At 51.1% G+C, this 17588-nt stretch overlaps 4 protein-coding genes across 4 annotated transcripts; all 4 read right to left on the bottom strand.

Moving 5' to 3' along the window:
- Positions 1-1332: 1332 nt before the first annotated feature.
- Positions 1333-3396, bottom strand: BO72DRAFT_219098 (TMEM165/GDT1 family protein). The gene is made up of 2 exons (XM_040939751.1): positions 2725-3396; positions 1333-2660 (listed from the first exon to the last, which is right to left on the bottom strand). Exons 1-2 carry the CDS (start codon positions 3304-3306, stop codon positions 1521-1523), a joined length of 1722 nt encoding a protein of 573 aa, XP_040798014.1. The 5' UTR covers positions 3307-3396; the 3' UTR covers positions 1333-1520.
- A 626-nt stretch (positions 3397-4022) lies between these two features.
- On the bottom strand, positions 4023-8625 carry BO72DRAFT_530536 (putative sensor histidine kinase/response regulator). The gene is made up of 4 exons (XM_040950303.1): positions 8123-8625; positions 6543-8033; positions 4753-6491; positions 4023-4696 (listed from the first exon to the last, which is right to left on the bottom strand). Exons 1-4 carry the CDS (start codon positions 8467-8469, stop codon positions 4425-4427), a joined length of 3849 nt encoding a protein of 1282 aa, XP_040798015.1. The 5' UTR covers positions 8470-8625; the 3' UTR covers positions 4023-4424.
- Positions 8626-11249: 2624 nt separating this feature from the next.
- On the bottom strand, positions 11250-13888 carry BO72DRAFT_219143 (putative MFS transporter). The gene is made up of 4 exons (XM_040939752.1): positions 13745-13888; positions 13428-13681; positions 11538-13355; positions 11250-11465 (listed from the first exon to the last, which is right to left on the bottom strand). Exons 2-4 carry the CDS (start codon positions 13612-13614, stop codon positions 11278-11280), a joined length of 2193 nt encoding a protein of 730 aa, XP_040798016.1. The 5' UTR covers positions 13615-13681; positions 13745-13888; the 3' UTR covers positions 11250-11277.
- A 938-nt stretch (positions 13889-14826) lies between these two features.
- Positions 14827-15154, bottom strand: BO72DRAFT_451121 (uncharacterized protein). Its single transcript, XM_040945411.1, has one exon. It carries the CDS (start codon positions 15148-15150, stop codon positions 14914-14916), a length of 237 nt encoding a protein of 78 aa, XP_040798017.1. The 5' UTR covers positions 15151-15154; the 3' UTR covers positions 14827-14913.
- Between the last annotated feature and the right edge of the window lie 2434 nt (positions 15155-17588).

Genomic DNA, 17588 nt, shown 5'->3' on the forward strand with positions numbered 1-17588 from the left:
GCAGATTGCGGGCGGTGAGCGAAACCCTAATGTAAACCCTTATGTTGGATCTTAGAACTGCCGGCCTTTGGACAATAATTCCCTTTTGGGGAAGACAGTGTTGCCTGCCCAGTGGAAGTGATGGAAAGCTATCGCATGAAGTGAGATGCGTCTCTCTATAAACACTGTATAAATCTCTACAGACGCAGCTTGCTCTGCAAGCCAGACCACTGAGAGAAGCAACGTCGACAGCCCTGGTTCTGAATCAGGGGCAATGAAACCAAGCACACTTCACCCTGTATTTACTCGGCCCCGGGGGATTCTGGAGGCTGTGAAAGAGTCCAATAGTATAGCCCAGCCTCTCTAGTGCTACAGCCTGGACATTGAAGGAATTCCTGTTTACAAATCCTGCACAACAGAAGACATAGCACAGCAACAGCAGGAGTCGTGGGCGTGTTCATCCGTGCAATAGCCCGCCTTATAGGGGACTCAGCCCTCTATAACTTGACACTATGAGTTTTCCCAGATAAACGGAGAATATTAGAGCATGGATTAGTATCTACAGCACCCGTCTACCAAAAATCAAAACAATCCTGTTTTTATTTTCGAGTAATTGCGTCGCGTTTAAGAGTCATAGGTTTGATTCCGGCCGCGTCCAACCGTGCAATACGCAGTATTCTAGGAGACTCAGCCGCAAATAATTTCAGCCCATGAGTTTTCCTGAAATCATGAAGACCATCGGAACATATTCCAGAGCCTAAAGCACTGTTCTATCAAGGATCAAAAAATTCCTGTTTTTGGTTTTCGAGCAATTGCGTCGTGAATAACAACTGCAAGTTTTGTTTCAGCCGCGTCTGCCCGTGCAACACCCAGCATCATAGACAACTCAGTCTCAAATAACTTCACCCCACAAGATTTCCTGAACATACAGAGGGTGGTGGTGAGGTGTACATTAGAGCCTAGAGTACTACCTTACCAAAAGTTACAAGAATCCCATTTTTAGTCCTTAAGAAATTGTGCCTTTTCGAATACTTGTCAATTCGGCTCAAGTATAAAATTGAGCCAGGCGATTCCCGCCGCAAGCCCCCATTCTAACTATGTTCATTCATTGCTTTCCAACGACCCTCACACGAAGCCAGTGAGACCTTATCATCACGGAGGCTAAATTCAGAATGAAGTAGAGGAACTACCGAAGGAGATCAGGTGAGAAGTTATGAGTGAACTGTTCTGGAACAGACTACGCAATACTCGAGGCAGAACCACTCAGCTGAGTTGTGTAGCAGAGGAGGAACTGCCACAAAGTCTAATACAAAGCCATACGACGACGGGACGAACTGAAGGACATCGAATCGTCAGCCACTGAACTCAGATAAGAGAACCAAGTTGTGGCCAGCCGGCCAACAGACAAAGAGGGAATTGCTGGTAGAGCAAGATGAGATTGAAATGCAACTCATTCTAAATCCAGGTAAATTCAGCCAATACCAGCTCCCATAAATCAACGCCGTAGATGCCATCCACCTTAAGATGGATTTCGACAGAAATCATCTTTTATTAAAACATGCCAGACAGGCTAAGAGAATACATGCATGCATTATCAAGTATATGCGTATCAAGGGACCCAGCGTGCCATAAGCAGCAAGGCTCAAAGGGAAGAAAGGAAGAGGAAGGATCTTAGTAGAGCGCTTCGATGAGATAGATGACGCCAAAAACCAAGAACGCAGTAGCACCGCCCAGGGTGACTGTTGACACGTTAGCATTCTGCCCGTACCGACAGAACAAAAGAGACAAAAAAACTTACCAACACGCATGCTGACCTTGCCAGCAATGGCACTTCCTCCAATCACTGCCGCAGCAGTGCAGAGTCCATGGCCGGTGATAGCGCCGACGGTGACCCACCAGTAGTCCTGACCCGCAGCCATGGCGATTGTGGCGATCTGGCTACGGTCGCCCCATTCACCCAAAAAGGTCATCACAAAGGTTTGCACCCAGGCGGGGCTGAGAAGAAGCGAGAATAGGTTGTTCATGCCATTGAGAACATCGCCCCAGCGATTGGGGGAAGGTGACGATCCACGCGAGGAAGAAGATGAGACACTCTCAGGAGGCGAAGGGAGGCGGTTGCCAGATGAACGGGACTTGCGCCGGCCCACGCGACCGGCCTCCAAGGCATGAGGAGTCACGGAAGAGCGACGACGGTTCATGCGCATCTGTTGCTGTTCTTTCTCTTCCAGTTCCATCTCAACCTCCTTCATTTCCTCGCCGACACCCTCATCGGGGGACATCTCGCGGCCCTCTTTCAACATCTTCAGCCCGAACACGAAGAACAGGACCGCTGCCAGAAGCTTAGTAAGAGACTTAGGAATCAACGAGGGCACGGCGTGACCCAGGACAGCGGAAAGGACAGTCATGATCATCAGCGCGCCGAATGCCGCGGAGAAAACGAGCAGGCGCGGGTGACGCATCGCCATGAGGGCGGCCACCAAGAATGTCTTATCGCCAATCTCCGAAACCACGATCATGGTAAACGAGAACAGCAGCGAATGGAACGCGGTTTCCTCCTGAATGTCTCCGGATTGTGGTTGCAGGTGGCCATCCTTATCCAGACCGAGCGGGCTCTCTTTCACCGTTGCGGGGGACTTGGGAGGTGGGATGTCATGGGGCTTCTCAGGCAAGTCGGCGGGTTTCTTGGATCAATGTTAGCGCACTTGCCCCTTTTCCATTAAGGATCATACCAGCGTCCCCGCTTACCTCGAGTCGACCCAGGCTTGAATCCGCAGTAAAGCTCTTGGGGTCCTTGGCCTCAGTGGCCTCAATCTGCGTGGGCAGCTTCTGCTGCTCGCTGTGCGGCAACGGCGGAGCTTCCTTAGGACTATCCGGCGTCTTCTCGCCGGGAAACGGATTCTCCCTCATCTTCTCCGTGACGCCGCCCTCTGTCCCTCGAGTTCCTTCTTTTGGACCCGTCCGATGAGGGTCGTCCATCACGCCGTCATTTGAATACGGGATCGGCTTGCCGTCAGGCCCAAGTTGTTCTGCCGCTTTGTAATCGGCCACGGTGACGTCGTCCATTGAAATGCCCGAGCCTGACTTTTTGCGATCCCGCTCGGCGCTTGTTTCCACCCAAGGACCGGCGTGAGGCCGGCCATCCTTGCCGTCAATGGGGGCGTCCAGCGTCCCTTTCGAGGCAATTTTGGAAGCAGCGAGTGCATCTGTATCAACAGCGTTGGCAGTGGATGCATCCTGCAGGCTCCCACTGACTGTTGTTGAATCGGCGACAGCGACTGAGAGTGCGGGGAGAAGAAGAAGAAGCGAAGATAGATGGTGGAGCTTCATGATGCAAAACGTCGGTTGCGAAAGAGATGTCGGCTGAAAGAACTAGTGATACGATGACCGCAGCTAGAGTTGAGCACGCATTAAGCGATTCGGCCGTGAAATAAGAATCAAATCTAGAGACAGTGGTTGGTTGCTCAAGCCACGAGAGCAACTCTGACGCGGGAGTGAGAAGAAACGCGAATGAGGCAATCGGTAATACTGAAATCGAACGGCGATCCCGGTAGATGGCGTCAATCCAACAATAAGAGATCAAATCAAAGAGAGCACGAGATAAAGAAAGAAAGGAAGAAGGAGGAAGGAAGAAGGAAGAAGGAAGAGACCGAGGGGTGGGATGCAGGAGATGCAAAAGAGGAGCGAGAACGAAAGACCCGATGGAGCCTGGGCTGGCCGTGTTTCCACACCGGCCGCAAAGGGGCAACGCCGCCTCCACATCACGTGGTGGCTGGCCGCTTGCGGGCGGGTACCTTCAATGTTAGGTTGCCAAATTTCCTGCCTCAGGACGGTCGCGTCTGACAAACGCCCCGCCATGATAGGAGGATAGGAAGATACAACAATACCAAATACAGACATCTATGCAAGGCTGGATCCGGTACGGAGTAGTACCTACATCTACCTGCCCCATCATTCAGGGGATACAACAAAGGATTTTGACAGTGTGAACAAATATTTATAGCAACTGCCGACTCCAGCAAAATCGTTGTACTGTAGACAAAGCCCCGGTCATCAAGCCGTCGTGGTTCGTGGTTATACTATGGGTACAGTACATACATACATTCCAATATCCACCTCTCTCATCATCGATAGATGATCTCCATGTAGCAGTAAATCAATATATATATTATATAAGACCTGTCCTGAAATCCAATCAGAACCTTTTTCGGACCCCAATTTCAAAATAATAGACCAATCCGACCCATAGCATCGCAATCATGCGAGCCAAAGATGAACGCCAGCCGAAGAAGAACGCCAGATTCCTGATAAGGGTATCACTCATGCCTCATATCCGTGTACGGAGTAATCCCAACACAGAATGATTGGAAACAAAATCAAGAAAATTCCCAAAGACCACCAAAAATTGGTCGAATGCGCGCATGCCGTTGTGAGATGTGTATTTCGTTTCATTCAGATGCAGACTCAGATCCCGACAAACGCCGCTCCACCGTTTCTTTATCCTCCCATTCTGACAACAACTTGGAGACCTCTTTGAAGGAAACCGGCTTCGTGAGGAACAAATTGACACCCGACGTAAGCGCCTCAGATTCATCGCGCGAGCTACTGAGGCCCGTCAGGGCGATGATCACGGCGGGGGCGCAGCCCTCGCCGCGCTCTTTCTCAATGGCTCTGATGGCGCGTGTTGCCTCAAAGCCATTCATGACTGGCATAGACATATCTATGGTGATGGGGTTAGCAGAGGGCTGAATTATGGTGACAAAAAGAGCTACTTACCCATGAAAATAATATCATAACCTTCAGGGAGCCGCTCAACAGCATCAACGGCCAACTTGCCGTTCTCAGCCGAGTCCAGCGTTTCAAGTTCCCGCTTTTTCATGAAGGTGAGCATCAACTTAAGGTTGATCGAATTGTCATCCACAACCAAGATGCGTGCGCGGCGATTGACCGGCAAAAAGTCTGGTTGCTGACTTGGCGATTGGGGTTGGACGGATGACGCCGCTGATTCAGTTGGACACAAAGAGTCAAAGGCATCAGAGGACTGTGAACGCATGTAGTCGAAGGAAGACGACGAGTCCGAGCTGGCGGTCGCTTCTGGCGTGAGATCCGGAGTATCAGTGGGAATCTCGAACATCCTTTCTCCAGGAGATGTATCGCTTGATGTCAAGACAGCGGGCCGGGGCCGTTCTGGTAACTGAATTGTCTTCGCTTTTAGAGTCCCATTTTGAATCTCCAAGCATTTGCGAATGCTGCGTGCGAGTTTGTGTGGACCACATGGTCGTCGAATGATATTAACCATATTGGCTAGAGATAGCCACCGCGACCGACTTGTCGTATAATCAACGGATTTGTTACAGAAGACGAGGAGACATGGAAGCGTCGTGCCGGAACCAAGTTGCGCTCCCGAAGCCAAGTCCTGTTCCTCAGCTAAAGTAATATCCGCGGGTACTCTGTCCTGGGACGATACTATCTCAAGGCCATACCAATCGGTCAGGTAACGTATATAGACGGACCAGAATGAATGTGTCACTGCTTCCGCGGGTTCTACCCCGAGGATTGCAACGCGACGACCAGCATGAGCCTCGCGCAGCATACGACTTTCTGTCAATGCGTCTTTCTCCTTGGCCGACGGCGACCGGGGGCCCACTGTCTCCTCCAGATCCACCTCAGGGCCAGGTCGGATTAGTGGTAGAGACACTTTGACAATTGTACCTTCGCCAGGGCGACTATGGATGTTGATACTACCCTTAAGAGCTTTGACAAGGCTCCGTACAATAGAGAGACCAAGGCCGGTTCCAACTGCGAGAGTATCTTCTTGAGCGAAAGGTGTATACAAGCGACCGCGCAGGAACTCCTCAGAGATGCCTTTACCGGTGTCAGAAACAGTCAAAGTAACCAGTTCTTCGACTCCATGACGGCGTGAACGGCCTTCCGAAGCCTCTGTGACCTCCAGATGCAAAGACACACGACCACTGTGAGTGTACTTCATCGCGTTCCCGAAAACGTTCATGATAATGCGTCTCAGGGCTCCTGGCTGCGTGAGATAGGTCCAATCATTATGTGCAATATCCACTACGACCTCCACATCCGAACGACAAGCTGTCTCTGCCTCGAGCTCAGACGCGGGTTTCCTCGACTGTCCAAGCGGCAGGACCATAGGCTGATCATAGGGGGCGGAGGACTTCTGACCATAGGCATGACCCAGGCATACACCTTCCACAACTTCTTCAGCCAATAAAGCCAAGTCTGTTGCCACATAGGTGTCCAGGTGCGTGGAGAACCGATCTGGTCCTTTCAGCTCGGTGGGTGGTGTTCGGCTTCGCTTCATATTTCGATACGTCCGTTCCAGAGAAACGATTTTGCTGAAATCCAAAACCTGGTTCATCGTGTCCAGCAAAGTACGCCCGCATGCGTTGATGGTCTCCAAAAGAGAGGTTTGAAATTCGTCAAGCTGCGTGCCGTTGAGAAACTCCGCGGCCGCCAGGATCCCATGGAGCGGACTCCGAAGCTCGTGACTGGCAAATTGTCAGCAAAATGCATATGGAATGTGTGTTAGAGATACTCACGATATACTGCCTATGAAATCGCCCTTTTGCCGATCTGAAATGAGTGATTCGACCCGATTGCACTCCGCCATGATGGAAGATCCGAACCCGAGGATAGAACTCAATTCTACAGACGAGCTGAAGACTTGCGTCTCCAGTGTGTTCCAACAGAAACAGCCAGCAAACCACTGTGAATTTGCAGAATTCCAAAGCGGCACAAAAAGAACTTGAGTGGCGTTCGGAAAGTACTGATTTAGCATAGAGTTTTCCGTGGCTCTCCATCGCTTGGATCCTGTCTTGCCCGTCTCGGATGACCTGGTGGTGCGCGAGCGACTTCTTCGTGGCGTTTCATCGTCGGAACTCGAGATCATACCATCGCGGTGAAAGGACCAAAGCTTGCCTTTACTGTACCGCCGCAGTAGTTGGTGAAGAAACGCAGTGTCGAGGGAGGCTGCTGGGTAGAGGGCTTTCGAACCTGGGCCGGGCGCAAATGGCTCTTCACTGGTTGAAATAGCCAGCACAGGAGCCGGATTGTTGCCTTCTATCGAGCAATCACTTCCTGTGTCAACGTCGATCATCGGACTATTGTTCGCCTCGACGAAAATGACTCCGCCATCTACACTAAGCTCGAGACTCTCTCGTAGCAGATTGGCCGCCCGTCGGAATGCCCAGCCATGTCCGTGAGAGTCATCAGAGCCCTTCAATTCTTTTTCGCGACTGCCGGCCCACCAATCTGGGAAGGGGGTGTCCGGTGCGGAGGATTGAGCATGATCGAACTTCGATTCAGACACGGAACTGAATGAGCGGGTATCACTGCTTTGAGATCGCCTGGATGGAGCATCGAAGCTATTAAGAGACCCAAGAGAGTGATGGTTGGCTCGCTGACTTGACGAAGGTGGCGTGCTGGGTGCCGCTGCAGAGCTACCAGAGGAAGAGGGATTACTTCCATCGACAAAGCTGGAGCTGCCTTCAACAAAGCAGCTGAGACCACGAGACAGGCGGGCTGCACGGCGACCTTCGGACGCTTGGCGGCTGACCTTCAAATAGTCCATGATCAAGCCGGCCAATGTGTCCATAGTGCCCCTCTCCGTAGCGCTAAAACCATCGTGCGGTTTTGTGTCAAGAACAAAGAAACATCCAATGTTGATGTTGGTGTCCGTGGTCAAGGGCGTACCGGCATAGAATCGAAACTGCGGCTCTCCTGCCACGAATGGAAGGCGCTTATATCGTTCTTCTTCGCTGAGGTCGTTCAGAATCAAGAATTGGCGTTGTCCCGGTTCGCGGGCGGGCGGAAGAGCAACAGTGGCCTGGAGGAGAGAGGCGATCTCGTCTGAGTAACCGAAGTCACGGAACATATTCGAGGAGTCGATACCTACCTTGCACATACTCCAGGCGCTAGATGATAATGTTGAGCAACCATCCCAGACGCCTTCACCGGATGCTTGATAGTCGCTAACGGCCCCAGTCTGGGTGCTCTGCGCCAAAATGAATTGGCTCTGCCGGTCCGAAACACTGTCGGGGAGGTCGATTAAGTCAGTCATCCACAGTGAAAAGATGGACAGGAGTTACCCCATGATATTGAGTTTTCATCCCCAACGTACCTGATCAACACGCGCTCAACATTGAGTCGCAATGCTGCCAGCTGCGCAAACGACGTTAACGTCGCATTGGCCTCCCCGATTATCAGACTCTCGGGGACAAGCCCTGCTGCAGCGGCGTCAATGGCGGGGTTTGAAGGACATTGGGAGTGGGAGGATAATGAGGGCGACGAAGGAATGTGGTTGGAGGAATCTAAGCTGGCAGAGGGAAGCGCATCATCGCTGGCGGAGGTGAAACTGCGGTCTTGAGGGACACCGGTGCGTTCGGGCTGGAAGTACCGGTACAATTCCCGAACTCGGCGACCCGCGTTGTGGTCATCGCCCCTTTGCGGAGGGGGTGATGATTCCATGGCGGGAGAGGAAAGGAAGAAAGGAAGGAAGAGGAAAGGGAAGGGAAGAGGAGCAGAGAGAGAGGATGTAGGATGATAACAATAAAAATAATAATAGTAAGAACTATACTTATTATTAGTCGGTCCTGACTCTAATGAAATTCGATGCGACGGGGGGGAGGGGGGGGAGTTGGCGCTCAAACGGGCTTATGCAGCCATCCTGGCGGGGGTGAAAATGGAGGCGCTGGCTTGATCGGATTAAAGTGTGGCAAAATGTTGTTAGTGAGGAAGCCACAAGGGAGGTGACGTCGCGATAGTCGAGGTCGGAAAGAGGCTAGATGGGAGGACAGAGAAAATGTAGGATGATGGGGTTGAGTAGCAGTATAATGTAGAAAAGGAAGAAAGAAGGAAAGAAGAGGGAAGGGGAAGAGCAAGCTGCTGGAAAGCCAGCTGGAATCGAGCGGGTTTATTAGTATCAACTCAATCAAGGATTGCTTGCAGGGCAATCGAAGGAGGAGGAGGTGGTGGTGGTGGAGGAGCAGGAGTGAGTGAGTGGGAATAAGAGGAGGAAGGGTAGGCGAGACGAAACAAGACAAGACAAGACAAGAGCAGAGTAATCAGTAACTCAGCCATCAAGTCAATGGTTTGGTCAATTTGTTAATCAGTCAGCAAATTTATGCAAAAAAGTGACTCTTTTAGGACATCAACCAGCAGTAGCTGTGGATAGGGAAATTAATCTTTCATTTTACATACAGACCGAAACAATGCATCCATAGTTACTCAGTAGGTACAGTACCTAGTTTACTTTGCAGTTTGCACGGTTCCAAAAAAAAGTATGTGTAAGTAGCAGATTAGTCATGGCCAGAAAGCAACGGACGCATGAATCAGGAAATTCCGGATGGCAAATCTTACGTGGAATGTAGAAAACCACATAACAAGAATCACCACAGCCAGTGACTGACCAGGATCATAATCACAGTCGATGACCGATTGTCTCATTGAAAGCCACCTCATCAGCTGTCAGTCAGTCCACACAACTGCGCCTTATCCGGGGGTACCCGTCGAATGTGGCGATGGCAAAAGAAGGGAATAAAAGATACAATACCTAGTGGGGAGTAGATCTGAGGATCTGAATCTTTTTGATTAACTGGAGAATGACCCAACAAATGAGATCCGATATGGACTCGGTCCTTGTTATCCTGTAGACCTGGATCATGCAACTCCGGAACTCCACGACTTTCTCGTGTCGTGACGACCCAGGAACTGTGAGCCAAGTACATGATGAAAGTCCTAGGCACACATTTTTCTTTTGCGGGTGAAGATGCTGTACTATGTGTAGAGTGTGTACCATATTCCCATTTCCAGTTATGTACGGAGTACGGATACTTCACGTCCTAACTTCACGGGCCAATGAATCATACAAAGAGTTACCAATTCACATATGACTGGATCTCTCACAAGCACCCTTCTTCAAAAAGTGACCAGCATCCGTCTCCAACATGTCACTTTGTTCGCCTTCAAGTATCTACTGCAGTGGACTCGAACCCCACTGAAATCGCCAGCGATTTCATCCTTCGTCTGCCGGAAATCCCTGTTTGAAGATGTGATTGGGTGACTCTTCATCGATAGCTCCGCCCATTCCGCTTTCCGGGACGGCAGCCCTGGGGGCTTGGGCTCTTGGGGACTTGGTTTCAAACCAGGTTTTATTTGCGCTAGTCCTCTTGAGGGATCTGATCATACTGAAGGTGGATGGATGGTGGACTGGGGACGGGCTGAGAACCCACCAGTGAAGGCAGCTCTTTTCTTCCCATCCACAATTGAGAGACCTTCGCCTTCAGGGCTCGACTGCCACTTACTGCCTAAGGTGTCGACATGTGGGCTTTCAAAGGTTGGAGGACGGGAAGGACCTCGCTAGGGTAAACACTTGGAGTCTTGGATCAACATTTTCCGTCTGCAATTTTTACATATAACCGGTGAAGGAGGGGCAATCAAGGAGGCTCCAGGCTAGGCAAGGCAAGGCTAGACAAGGCGGGCATGGAATTGTTTTCCTGTGCTTACGCTTACCTCTATGCATCTACTCGAGTACATCTAAATACAAGTTTCCTCTTCATGCCTTCACCGCTGACGTCGTATCCCGCGTCATGATCGACAAAATAGTTGCTGCACCTGCAGCTACAGCTGCCTTCGGCCGACTAGGATTTGACTCTGGAATGAATCTGAATCTGCTTGCGGACCGATCACTGAGCGTTAGATAATTAAGCCCACGGCAGGTGAGGGTGACTAAGCAGTCTAGAAGCTGCAGTGCGGTGGACTGGCAAAACTCAGGCGATTAGTAACTCCACGGCAGTTGTCTAGTAATGTTCTGCCAATCACAAAATCCGGAAAAAGTCTCTGTCAGTCGCCATGGAGGCTGTGCGCCTGGCCTTCGCCCTCGGGTCAGTTGAGGCCCACCGAGCATTTGACATCAGTCACTCCATCGGTGAACGAGCCCGTGAGACACCGGATGGCCATACCCAGGTTTGGCTTTCCCTGCCGTCCCGATCTGATGGGCCCTGATCCGTCAGCTATGACATCTCAGTAATGTCAAAATCGTCCTAGCTCAATGCATGTCTACCGTATCATAAACAAGGTGATATGGCGGTGTTCTACTCCGTATAGGTACTGTACAAATGCCGATCGGCAAGTGATGAAAACAAGATTTGCCCCAGTCTCCCCCGTCCAATGGGCATTTTCCCGTCCGGCGAAACGGAAGGATATCACGGATCAGAGATGAACGGCAATAGCGCCCCTCCCAAGGATAGTACAGTACACATCCAAGAAGGCATCTTTCTAGAATTTCTCCATCAATTGTTTCCTCACAGTCCACATGCGAAGTCGTTTCCCATAGATATACATAGGGATGGTGGCCAGTAAGCAACCCAGCTGAATCACTCCCAATGCAATGAACACCAGCCGGGATCCTTCTGCATCCAACCAGTCCACGATGAAGAGCGAGAATATGAGTCCATGGAACACGTCTGCGGGAAACGGTTAGTTGGGTGTTTTGTTGAAGCGCAGGGGTCAGCCGTGGGGAAGGGGGCAGTACGAACTTTTGCTCCAATTGAGTGTCACCAGAGCTTCACCAGCATACTGCCGGTAGCTGTCGACACAAAAGGTAATGGATGTCGTACTCCCAAGGCAGCATCCAAAAGAAACAATACCAAAGAATATGGTCGGCACAATCCACATATCGCGCTCCTCGGCACTCCATCCAAATCCCATGAGACCAATGGTTGTGGCGAGAGCAATTGGAAGCGCCATGACCAGACGAAACTCCGGCTCGTATATGCCTCCATTACGCCGTGTCATGTACTTCACAATGATATCCGAAACCTTGCCCGCTACTGCAGTTCCAAGGAGACCACCCACGAACGGCGAGATGTACACCAGGCCAACCTGCAAAGCCGTGAAGTTGTACGAATCTCGCTTTTCGTAGATAGAGCCGACTGCTTCGGAGATCACGATGAGCCATCCCACCGAAAGAGCGTATACAGTGGCGGACCACAGCACTGCGGGGTAGGCAAACAATATGAACGGTCGCAAGGCAACACGAAACCAGTTGTCGTGAGCAATGCGCCCATTCCAAGGCCGGAGGTAGTACGTGAAAGAAATCCTGGGCTGCTCACGGAGTCGGTTGGTGTATTGTGCTGCGGGTGTAGCTGGCGGAGCAGGGTCCATAGACTCACTACGAGCCGGAGAGAGTTCAAACCGCCGACCCGTCTCGAGCTCCGAGGGAGATACTGCCCCCGGAACAGGTGGAGTGAGGAAACCGTCATCTTTCTCATAATCAGCAGGATGTGCTGCTTCTGGGCCTGGCTGGCTTGCAGAAACTTCAAGTGCGGGGGTGATTTGATTTTCCTGCTCTTCATTCTGTACCTTCTCCAGATCGTGGGTATCGCCTTCACCAGCTCCATCAACAAAGCCAACGTGTCCCTTCTTGGCCTTCTTTGGTTGGGCAGGAGCCAGCTCCTCATCTGGCGACGGATCTTCCAGACGGTGGGCATGTGGGTGCCGGCCTCGGAATCCATGAGTCATGATGTTTGACATTCCACGATAGATGCTGGGGCGTTTGCGGGGTCGATGAGGTCGAGGGGTGCGGTCCCAGAATGTTTCCGGTACAAAAAAGAAAAGAAGGACAAGACAGCCGCCGACAACAATGGCAACGACCCAGAAGACCCAACGCCATCCTAGGCTGCTAATGATAGCTGCACTGACCAAAGGAATGAGGTTTTTGCCCCCTAGCAGAAGAAGCGTGTAGATTCCAACGCGATATGCCCGTTCATGCAAGAAGAAAATCTCTGCAATAGTTGCGGACGGCAGACACTCGACCGGGCTTACTGCGATCCCCTGGAAAATGCGGGCGACAACCAGACTTGGATAGTTGGGTGACAGCGCACACCAGACGGCAGAAAGGATGAAGAGCGTTGCGCCCAGGAGATACACTGGGCGTTTCCCAAACAGAATAGCTGTTGGGGACATTACTACAGACCCGACCCCAAGGCCAAGCATGTATAACCCCGTGGTATAAGCTACCCTTTGAGTGGTTACGCCATAATCCGAGGCGACTTGCTCAAAACCGGCAGCCAGGATCGGGGTCATGCCCCCGCCCATCAGGCAATAAAAGCCTAAGGATACCAAAGCCGCATCTCGGCGCCATACAGGCCAGTTCAGTGGATCGTTTGCTGAATCATCGGGCTGTGGGTTCAGGATAATCTGACCGTTGGCGGTCTTCTTCTGCGGTGGGACGGAGCGGGATGAAGCCCGCGACGGTGGATAAGGTGAGGGTATGGAGGAGCTGGATTCACGATGTGGTTGGTGCCTCAACCCCAACGGCTCGTTGCGATTAGAAGAGAGCAGAAGGACCGTTCCTGCGTTCACATTGTGAGCCGGCACGTTCTACCACTGCCAACCGGAATCTCCTGCCTGATTTAGCCACTCACCAGGTACCTCATCGGTCTCTTTGTCACTTAAAATCCCGAGCGTGGCTTTGGGACGATAAGAGTCATTGTTTTCCGCTTCTGGTGCTGATATCTTCGGCATCCTTTTTCCAAACCAACCGGCGAATCGGCTTTTTTTTGTGTTGGGCTGCTCCGACGCCGAAGCCAACGGTGACTCTTGAGAGGCCATTATGATGTCGCAAAGAGACCAAGTGGGACAAAACAATCTTCGTGGTGTCTATAGATTGAGGGGTAATCTGTGTTGATAAAGCATTTTATCAGCTATCAATTTCCTATTCCGTACGCGATTATGGACTGACCGACGTCACCAGACAAATGCTCAGCTCAGAAAGCAATAGCGGCGCCTCAGCATTCTATTCAGTCCAGTAGTGAAGACCAGCAATTGAATTGGTGAGGGGACGGGGACGAGTGTTCGAGAGGCAAGCAGATGAGAAAAATGATCACAGCCTGCGATGAACAAGCAGAACCGGCCACGGTGCAGGCTCGTCAACAGACATGACTAGCAGTGGGAGGATGGTGACATCTTATAAGAAAATGTGACTTTGGCCAAGGGGTCCAAACCAAAGGCTAAACCCAGGAGGGTGGAGGGAAGCGAGTTCAAACAGAAGATATTTACAAGAAGATTATATTTGAGGAGTCGGTGAAGGTAGTCTAGTCAGACAATTAAGATAAAGATTTGGCTGATAAGGAGGGAAGATTGAAGGGAATTTCCTCCATAATTCTGGGCCGCGGGAGTGAAAGACGGCCACCCAGTGATCCATCCGTGCACAACCGCAACCGGTGATTGGCTTCCCGTCTCGGTAGCTTCGACTACATTCAGTTTCCATGCGCCCGACGGACTTTCTTGACTTTGGTTTGTGCTGAGCCCCACCATTCGGTAGGCTCCAGAGATCAGATGCTCAATCCTATCCCATTCATCATGCGCTCTGGACGAGGATGGAGGGGGAGAACGGGCTCTGCTTTGCTGTTTCAGCAACGATGACGATTTGCACTCATGACCTGTCTGCAGATCCGGGCTCGAGACCAGGCGGAGAGGCGCAAAGCCAAACTCGACCTCCAAAAATAAGGCAACCCTTCTATCCATTTCTCCATCCTTTTATATGGCCCTGTCTCATGGAGATGGTGAAACAAAAGTCCTGTAGCACGCAATGGCTGCCAGGGGTCTTGTTATCGTTGCTTCAGCATCAGTCCTGACAACAAGTCAGGTGTTCCTCCACATTGTCTCCGCTCATAGATCACAACGTCCTTGTAGTTACAGGACATGGTTGTACAGAGGCCTTGTTGTAGGCTTGTAGACTCAAGTTGTCCGCCGCGGGGGATCGCCCCCTCTAATCGGCAGTGGCGGAGGTCACCTGATGCAGTCACGAGTTTGTGGGGTCTGATGCAGGAATGCACGAGGTGAACAGCTGTCATTCACAACATCTGCAGCGACGTCAGCGTCAGCCATAGCAACCGCGTTCTACAAGAGTCAGAAAGGTAGAAGGGGCAACAACAGCAAATAGGAAAGAGTCGCACCGGAAAGGAGAATCGGTCCATGATGTTTGCCTTGACCGGAATGTGACATGTATGGTCTTAGCAAAAGGAGGGATCTGTGGGGGAGAAAGGCGGGGAGTTGAGCAGAACAATATCTGGTTTGCCGCGGTGCGAGATAAATCATGCAGTGATTAGCAGGAGTGTCCAGAATAGTCTGAATTTTAGCAGACATCAACAATAAATGATCTTCAAGCGGGTCGGTATAGAGTGTTTCATCTCGATTCTTTATGCCCGTTTTAGCTTGGTATTCGCTGCTTGTACCTCAACACGCGGGATTATCTTACCCCGCAAATGCCGCAAATGTACATACTTCCTTCATCTACAGAGTAAAAAGACTCCCAAGTGACCTCTCATACTCCCCCCCTTGCAGATGAGCGCCATGATCGTTCACGTTTCCGAGCCTCCTCAATTCTTTCCGTGTAAAGAAAGACTCTTTTTCTACACTCTGATCTCCAGCAGCTTCGGACGTCGACCAACCGGTTGAGGATAAGAAGAGAAGTTGACCACCTGCCCGACATTCCATCCGAGATTAATAGCAAGTATTCGCAGTGAATCATGAGACAGATGAATGCGGAATCAATGTGATTGTCATAATAAGTATGATGGTTGTCCACTGATAAAATACAAATAAACCTGTGCATTAACAGAGTGGATCAACTTGTGACGGGCTACAACATACAGCCTGCAGCCCATCAATGCGACGCTGCGTGCCACTGCCTCCAATACACAATATTTTATTGCCCGCATCTTGCATCCGCCGTTTATTATCCTCCTTCTACTTATCTTCGTCCCAACTGAAAGTGTCGACTTCTTCGAGTTCGACATCTGCAGCATCGGAGCAGCAATTCTGGCTCAATACCACTGCACCTGCAGGACATCGAAAGACGAGAAGGGCATGGCCTCTAGGTCCGGAATCGATATCGTCAGCATCAGCCGGAAGACATGGTCTGCGATGTCTCAAGCCTGTGCAAGATCCCACTTCTGTAAAAGACACAGCCAATGGGACTTTCTAAGCGACCAGTTGGGAAGGATGGAGGCACCGTCAGGTCTACCTTTCCGCACAAAGATCGCATGGAGAGCCACCAGAGCCGGATTGCTAAGGCTGTCTTGTCGTCGGACATCCCAACAGGTTCAAAGCCGGAGCGTGGCGTGTCTCGTAAGTCAATCACAAGGGATCCGGGATTTTCGGGTCGAAGCAACGAAAGCGGACGAGAATATCGGGGGGTGGATTTGTAGTCTTAGTCGATTGTGCTGATATTGTAGTGTGTCTGTTTCAAGGACTTGAGTCGTGATCGGATGGCGGCGGTGTTTTTGATAGTACAATTCCGATGGAAGTCGAAATATAAAAGTCACATCAAAATCATATCACCAGCCATTCTAGGACCAAGTACCTGCACCGACGCATGGAAGTCATTTCTGCAAGGAGGGTCACCTGACGAATGAATGGTGACTACCGCTTGGAGCACCACCACAGCCGATTGAGCGCATAGGGGCCGTTAGAGAGTAAACCTTCCGCGACTGACTAGTGTTGCCCTCTCTTACACCTTATCATCTAGAACACAAACGTGCTCACGTCCCCAGGTTGTGATCTTTTCACTTGTGAAACTTCTCGTTCCCCCGATATCAGCCTTAACCACATACCCTCCGATACAGGATCATCCGTCCGCGCATTCGAGTCTCTTCACTCTGATCAGGACGACAGAGACGCGTCAATCCATCGCCCCTAGCCTGATGTCGCATGCTTCGCGTTCTCCACAGAATCCATCGATATGGCCTAGCAATCTGGCTCTCCAACACTGAAAGTGATCCTCCACTGGGGCTGATCGGATACGGCCCTGGTTTCACCTGGGTGACCGATTGTTGACGATCGTGTGGGCATGCTACATGCGGAGTATCTTGGTTATGAAGCCATTATCAACGGCAGTCCTCCCATTTTCCAACCTCTCATTCAGATTGGGATAGTCGACATCAAGTATCAGGAGTATGGAACTCGTTGTGAACGCCACGCATTGCTTGTTTGGGTCTCACTAACAATGGCCTGGCTATCATAATGAAGCAGAAGACAGTACTCGGGGCATGATCGAAGAGCAGACTAGACAGTCGTGTGGAGCAATGATCTGATGATTGAGCGAAGCATATCAGGACGATTTTGCCGCCGGGAACAATGGACACTCTGCGTCAGACGAGCCAAAGCTGGAATACGAACAGATAATCGTTATTGACAGTACCGATGGTCTGGGACCCAGTTCATCGAATGCTGCTGTGGACTCAAGGTTGATCTTCGATGCTTAAGAGACGTTCGTTCCAGACGGCGACTCCCTCTCCTTCAGATGGTCTCAATGGATCGAGCCGTCGACGAACCATTGAACGATAGAAGAGAATGTGGTCCAGTGGGGCTTCAACACGGAGTCCGGGAAACAAAGTTGTGTCTCTTTGGTCTCTCTCTCTCGTCTTCGACCGCGAAGGGAGGGCGGTTGTAAGTGATAAGGATGGTAGCCAGACCCTGCATCTGACTCTGCAGGTGGCTGATCCGGAGACTCCACCGCTAACGAGCTATACAGCGATTCAGGTCTGCATCTAAGGGCATAGCTACATGAAATGATGGGTTCC

The sequence above is a fragment of the Aspergillus fijiensis genome, assembly GCF_003184825.1.
Source record: "Aspergillus fijiensis CBS 313.89 unplaced genomic scaffold BO72scaffold_53, whole genome shotgun sequence".
Taxonomy (NCBI): domain Eukaryota; kingdom Fungi; phylum Ascomycota; class Eurotiomycetes; order Eurotiales; family Aspergillaceae; genus Aspergillus; species Aspergillus fijiensis.